At 33.7% G+C, this 7306-nt stretch overlaps 1 protein-coding gene across 1 annotated transcript; it reads right to left on the bottom strand.

Moving 5' to 3' along the window:
• Positions 1–1279: 1279 nt before the first annotated feature.
• On the bottom strand, positions 1280–7079 carry LOC108455402 (uncharacterized). The gene is made up of 3 exons (XM_017753960.1): positions 6805–7079; positions 1444–1549; positions 1280–1375 (listed from the first exon to the last, which is right to left on the bottom strand). Exons 1-3 carry the CDS (start codon positions 7077–7079, stop codon positions 1280–1282), a joined length of 477 nt encoding a protein of 158 aa, XP_017609449.1.
• Between the last annotated feature and the right edge of the window lie 227 nt (positions 7080–7306).

Below are 7306 nucleotides of genomic sequence, written 5' to 3'. Positions count from 1 at the left end.
ATAACATCAAATTCTCGAAAGGGTAATAACATCAAATCAATAAGGAATTCACAGCCTCTAACTTTCAGTGGACATTTACGACAAACTAAGTTAACTATCATACTTTGATTAGTGGATTAAAAACTTGAATATTATATTCAGTGGATTCAACAGGTAATTTCTTTTCCATTACTAATGCTGTGCAAGTATAAAAATGAGTTGACCCAGGGTCAACCATTGCATACACAATAACATCAAAGAGATAAAATGTACCAACAATCACATCAGATGTAACAGCTTCTCTGTGGCTTGAATAACATATGTACGAGTAGGTGCTCTAGCCTCTGATCAAAAAATGGTGTCTTTTGCTCCTGTACAACGTTACTATTCTGGTCCAAACATCTATCTTTCTAAGATGTAGACATTTTCTTTTCATTCTATTCTTCATTTTCCTTTAACTGTTTAGGAGAATTTCAAAGAAAGTGATCAATCAACCCATATTTATAACATGCTCCCGACTTAGCTCTACATTCACTAGGATGAAATTTTCCATAATGTTTACAACTGAGCTTTGGAACGTTCCGTACACTTCCCACACTATCAATTGGTTTTGTGGGAGTTTTATAATCGTGCTTAGTTAATTTACTTTTGTTCAGGTGCTCAAACACTGAAGTAGCCCGACTGAAATCCTTTTTGGTCTTCTTTGTCAGTGATACAAAAAATGACTATGAATGACTTCTTTTATTAAACTCTCGAATCTGTCTATCCCTTTGTATCTTACGATTATACACTTCTTCCATTTTCTATGCACAATTAGATAAGACAAAAAATTCTCGAATTTCATTACCTCCGATCATCATTCTAATTCCATCATTCAGACTATCTTCAAATCGGATACACATCTCTTCTTCAGTAGGCATAATGTCCCGGACATATTTACTAAGATACACAAACTCTCTCTCATACTCAGCCACCGACTTATTTTCTTGTCATAACTCAAGAAATTCTCTCTTTTTCTTGTCTAGATACCGTTTTCTTACATCTTTTTAAACTCGGTTTGAAAGAAATCCTAGGAAATTTTCTCTCTCGGTACCACAACTACCAACGTATTCCACCAACTGTTCGCTTCCTCTTTTAACAATGAAATGACATATCTAAGAAAATTATCAAGAGGGCAAGCCATTTCTTCAAAAACTTGCAAGATGTTCTAAAGCCAATACTTAGCTTTAACTAGATCATATTTCAATCTACCTCGAAATTCTTCGGCACTACACTTCGTAAGCTTCTTTATCAGAATAGGTCAACTAGGCTCAGTCACAGTAGGAGGTGGAGGTGCAATAGGGGGTATAACAGAAGATATAACAGCGGGTGGAGGTTGTTGAGCCAGAGTATTCATCTGCGTAAACTCATTGAACCATTGGTTCATAAACCCGAAAAACATATTTTAAGTTCATGCTCTTGTACATGACGAATTGAGATATTACTACTCGTCCCTTGATCAGAGGTCGGTATATTACTATTAACCTCATCATTATCAACACCATCAGATCTGTCTGACATCTTTACATATCTATAAGAAAAACAACGGTTAGACCATATCAAACATATCACACTATCATAGATTTACATTGCATGTAATTCTAAACATTTCACACGCTACATTCAATCCGAAAATCGACTAAACTGTAACTTTGATATCACTAAATGTAACACCTCTCTAACCTGTATCCGTCACCGATTTAGGGTTACAGAGCATTACTATACAAATAGAATGTTTGAATATACATTTCATACATTATCCAATACACATTATAAATCAATCATTCACATACATAATGTCCTTAAATCGAGCCCTCGAGGCCCAAAAATTACCTTAAAAACAATTTAAGACCAATTTGAAATCATTTGGAAAGTTTATGCAAAAGTTACAAAATTTTAGAAATAGTGGTCACATGACCGTGTGGCTAGGCCGTGTGCCTCACATGGCTGAAACACGTGCCCTTGTCTCAGGTCGTGTAACTTTCAAACTAGGGATACATGGTCGTGTCCCAGGTAGTGTCCTCACCTATGTAACTCACTGAGTAAGGTCACACAGCCGTGTCACACAGCCGTGTCACACGCCCATGTTCCAGGCCGTGTCACACGCCCGTGTGCCAGGCTGTGTAACTCTTGAGGTAACCCTATACGCTAGTGTACTAGGCTATGTAACTAACTGACTTGCATACAAAAGAACTTACAGGAGACATATGGCCATGTCGCCAGGCTGTGTGTCACACATGGCTGAGTCACACGCCCGTGTCTTAGGCTGTGTGGATTCAAAATGAACCTCAAACAATAAGTTTACCATTTCAAACTTACTTGGACCCTAAGTAAACCATTTACCAACTGAAATACCTATTCAAAGTGACATTAATCAAGCCAAAAACATACCAAATCAACATCCTAAGTGCCTAACCAATGAATCCTCATTGATACCATAAATATATACAATTATACATTTAAATGAAACATTAATCACAACCTTTCAATTCATCAAATCTGTCATACTTAAGCATCACATACACAACATTGTATTAACACATATCATATTTTGTATCAACACATTTTACCTTATTCACATATATCACATAAATTCACATGTATTATATAGTATAACAATATACATTCAAGATCATACTTAACGATTTACATATTCAAAACATTAGTAATGACATACAAGCCTATTACATGCTATATAATCCAAAAGGAACATTCCAAAAACTATCAAAATTTATGGATCATGTGAGTTGAGTGCCGATTCGATCGTTCAAACTTTTGAGTATCTACAAGAACAAAGATTAACACAAGTAAGCTCAATAAAGCTTAGTAAGTTCGATGTATTTAAAAAAATAAATCTTATCGAAGTAAGTATAACAATTCAAATAGTAATAATACAACCACGAATGTTTCCTGTCATCCATAATCTCAATTGATAAATCATAAATGCTCAATTCAATACTCAAATATATGGTAAATCCATCAAATTACTCAACAAATTACCTAACCGAGATTTTTAGTTCGTTGAATGACTTACGGATAAGAGTACATCGGTAGTCCAACCCAAACACACCAGATGCTCATAAGAGTTGGTCGACCCAAGACACACCAATGCTCACAAGAGATAATCCATCCGAAACACACCAATGGCTCCGAAGAGCTAGTCCAACCTAAATACACCAAAACAAAGAGTATAACATGAGTGTTCGCAACAAATGCTGAATCTTGGTTTACTCGGGAAACATATATATATATCACTTCATAACCATCTCCACTCCAATCCTCCATAACACACTATATCTCGATTGTACTCTATCCCGCATTCAATCCGATCCAAGTATAGAATTTTAACAATTTTCCTCAAGTAACTTACAACACTTATAATCAAATATAACTATCATATTAAATATTATCATCAAACATTTTATAAAGATTGTTAGTTTATGAACTGTACAAACTTACCTAGTTTGAATTATAGTAGTTGTAGAAGTTCAGGAACTATTTCGTAATTTTTCCTTTTCCATGAGAATAAACTAGGTCTTGATCTAAAATGTAAAATTCTTCAATTATCAGCTTACATTTCAGCTTCCAATTCACTTTACATTTTATACCATTTTATTTTATAAATTTAAACAATTACCCCTAACTTTTAAAACTTTTACAATTTAGTCCCTTAACCCGAAATTCATCAAATTAACCATTTTTCTCATGTCAATATTTTAGCCAAAGATACTAGGCCCTTAAATAGTCCCTAATGAACATCAAATTCACTATCAAACCCTAAAATTTTGACATTTTCACAAATTAATCCTAAAACCAATATCTAACAAAAATCACTTTACAAAATCATCAAACAACACAACCAAAGCTTCAAATACATGGTTATCAAAAAAAAATTCAAAATTCATCAACGAAAACTTTGAAAATTTTTAACAGATTCAAAAATGAAGGTACGGGCTAGCTGGACCCAGTTGCAACGATATCAAAAACATAAAAATTACAAGAAACAAGTATCAAATTCACTTACATGCAATGTATTAAGTCTAGCCAATTCTCCAAGCTATTCTTCTGTGGCTTTTTGGCAAAGATGAAGTAAAATTATGAAGAATAAAAACTTATTTCTTTCAATTTGTTTTATTTTACTTTTGATTTATTTACAATTTTGCCATAAAGCATATATTATTCTAACATTTTAATATCGATTGCCGTCCAGCCTCATTACATAAGGCCTAATTGTTACTTAAGTTCTTTCTCTTTTATTAATTAGGCTATTTCATCACTTAAATGCAATAATTACTAAGTTTTGTACCTTTTTCAAGTTAGTCCCTTTTCTTTAATTAACTATCTAAACGAAAAAATTTCTTAACCAAATTTTTAATTCGACGCTAATGTCTCCATAAATATTCTAAAAATAATATTAACGAATCGACACGATGGAAATTTGTGGTCCCGAAATCACTGTTCCATCACCACTAAAAATCGAGCTGTTACACAACTCGTAGATATATAATTCAGCAAGACAAAACAACGTATTCATGCTTTAGTGACCCACAAATCTAGCTTATATGCTCACATGCATTTACACACAATATTTTCATGTAATAATCAATTAATGATAATTTGAAAACTTGGAAACATGAAACATAAAAGTGGGCTCTATCACCACATATTGGATACACGAATCTTCATCACAGCAATGACTCAAAGAGTCTAACATATCCCATAAGTGTAGCATAAAGCTAAACACTCTCCAACACACAAACATATCCCTGTGAATGGAGCTTGGCCCGACATTCCCCTATCACTCCAATTTGTCTCGAGGCCTCAATACCCAAATCACAAAACACAAGGGTGAGTACTCACAATCCTATGGCATACCAACTATATCCAACGGTTTCACGAGATCACAAGGCCAAACTATCCGCAAATACACACAATTAATTACTGTTCTTATACACTTAATATCTGTTCATAAACATCAATTCACATCACAATTTGTACACATAGTACACTTATTAGATTCACATTTAATTGCAATTTAAGTGCCACAATTATGCTTATTGAGCCATCACATATCCATTCACATATGAATGCATTAAAAATCAGATTATCACATACCACATACCAATATTCATTTACTTTACCTGTCACATCAGCATCACATTCCACAAGTCAACACATATGTACTTATCGTCCTCTGCACACTTTCACTGCACATTTATATTGCTAACACAATGTCATCATTGTTATTCGACATATTTAATATGCCCACAACTAACACATTCACAAGAGCTATCACAATATATATCACATGTCACATTATCACAACTTAATACTCAATCCACTTCACACAATCACATACTTTGCAAATTAAACGAGGGGTATAAGAAAGCTTACACTCAGAACTTAGGATAGAGATAGAGGTTCAACCTATTCCTAAGCTCCCAATTAACACTATGAATCATGTCTACAAGCAGTGACTCCAAACACTCACCATTCGCTCTTTTGCCTAGTCGCCAAAAGCCTAAAGTAGCTTTTCCTTTCCTTTTGCCTTACTTATCGAAGGCTCCAATGGTTCTGAATCTTCACTAAAATTAACCACACAACAAATATAATTAATTTACAACTATAAACACACCTAAACAATAAAAAATGCAGGTCTAAGGTTCCTTCCTCTTAAAATTGGAATTTTCCGCTTGCAAATTTGAAACTCAAATATCTTAATTTGTACTCAATCCCAATGCTTAAAAATGATTCCAATCATCTAATTATCTATCTAAGAATGATTCTCAACCTTCAAACTACACAAAACTACACAGATTTTTTGTTCTAAAATTTTGACATACAATGGCCATTTTTCATGAAAACTTAACAAAACTTAAAATCTTTTAACGAAACTTTAAGGAGAGTTTAGAAACCTTATAATCACATCAAAACAAGTTGAAAACACTTTTTAAACATCAATTTCATTAAAAATCCCGAATTTCACCATTAATGCCCCAAATTTCGGCATTTACACAAAACCTTTGATTCAATAGATAAAAACTCACTTTAAACGACTAGGTTACCTTAAAATCTATTAGGAAAAGAAAACATTACCTTGATTGAGGGAAAAAAATGTTTGATAGGAGATCCAAAAAACCCACAAGTTAATCAATAACAAAATCAGCGATGTTCTTGATGCTCTTTTTGTAATTCTAGGGAGGTTTAATGTTTGAAAGATGATAGAAAACAAGAAATTGGAGTACTGAACATGAACAATTGAAAATGAAGTTTAGGGGTTTTTCTCTCTAATGGACATAATGAAAAAGAGAGATGAGTTCCTTTTTTTTCACGTCAAAAGTAAGGTGAAAAGGGGATAAATGAGCTGATTTTAAAACTTGGTATAATTACTTTAAAGCTACTCTTAAATTAAACCTTTTTACAAAACAATCATCTTTTAAAAATTGAAAGTCCTTTTCACACTATTTTCACAAATTGATTTAGTTTTCAAGAAGCCATGGTCGAATATATTTTCTGTTTACCATACTTCAAAAATTTTAAACTCTATCCCTAAATTACCCTCGAAACTTCTAGGCCCAATTTCAGGATATGATAGGTAGAGCAAACTAGGAAAATGGAAAATGGTAGTCAATAGTCGCTTGATCCTACTGTGGAAGACTTTGCAGCTCAATCAAAAAAGCAATATACCCAGTTAGTCCTGAGGAATTATGTCTTGCTGACTTAGCCATGAAATCAACCATGGGGCTTGCTTCTCAGTGCATATGTTTAATGTCGACCTTATCTAACCTCTTTAACATCAGCAAAATCCTTCTGGCTAAAGCAAAGTTAATCGCTTCATTAGTTTCTCGAGTAAGCATATTAACCAGCTGCTTATTATCACTCACTATTATTAAGTTATCCATACCATATTCGACAACAATTGAAATTCCATCAAATACAGCCCAGAGCTTAGAGTGCAGTGTTGAACAATAGTCAATATTCTGTTCAAACCCAAGGATCCACCTAGCTTCAGAATCTCGAAAAACCCCTGTAGCTGGTACATGATTGTTGGACAGTCGCATGGCCCTATCAACATTTTGCTTGACCCAACCAACTCTTGGTTTTTGCCAATGAGCTACAAGTCTCGGTTTTATGCCTAAAAACGAACCATTTGGATTATTGCCAAATGAATACTTAACCAGCATGAAAGTAGAAAGAATGATTTGTAGGGGGTCAAAATACTTCTCATTAAACAAAACCATATTATATAGCCTCTACATAAACCAGCAAAGATAGCCACAAACAATTC

Source organism: Gossypium arboreum, chromosome 13 (assembly GCF_025698485.1).
Source record: "Gossypium arboreum isolate Shixiya-1 chromosome 13, ASM2569848v2, whole genome shotgun sequence".
In the NCBI taxonomy this organism is placed as follows: domain Eukaryota; kingdom Viridiplantae; phylum Streptophyta; class Magnoliopsida; order Malvales; family Malvaceae; genus Gossypium; species Gossypium arboreum.
The sequence above is the reverse complement of the archived record's forward strand: the minus strand, read 5'-3'. Positions and strand labels throughout refer to the sequence as shown.

What these genes read in the sequence shown, in the direction of transcription:
- LOC108455402 (XM_017753960.1), bottom strand. Translation starts at nt 7,079, where the DNA reads ATGCGACTGTCCAACAATCATGTACCAGCTACAGGGGTTTTTCGAGAT. An exon ending in ATTTTGCTGATGTTAAAGAG is followed by an intron (nt 1,550 to 6,804) that starts GTTAGATAAGGT and finishes TTTTTCTTATAG; the next exon opens with ATATGTAAAGATGTCAGACA. An exon ending in GTAATATCTCAATTCGTCAT is followed by an intron (nt 1,376 to 1,443) that starts GTACAAGAGCAT and finishes GAGTTTACGCAG; the next exon opens with ATGAATACTCTGGCTCAACA.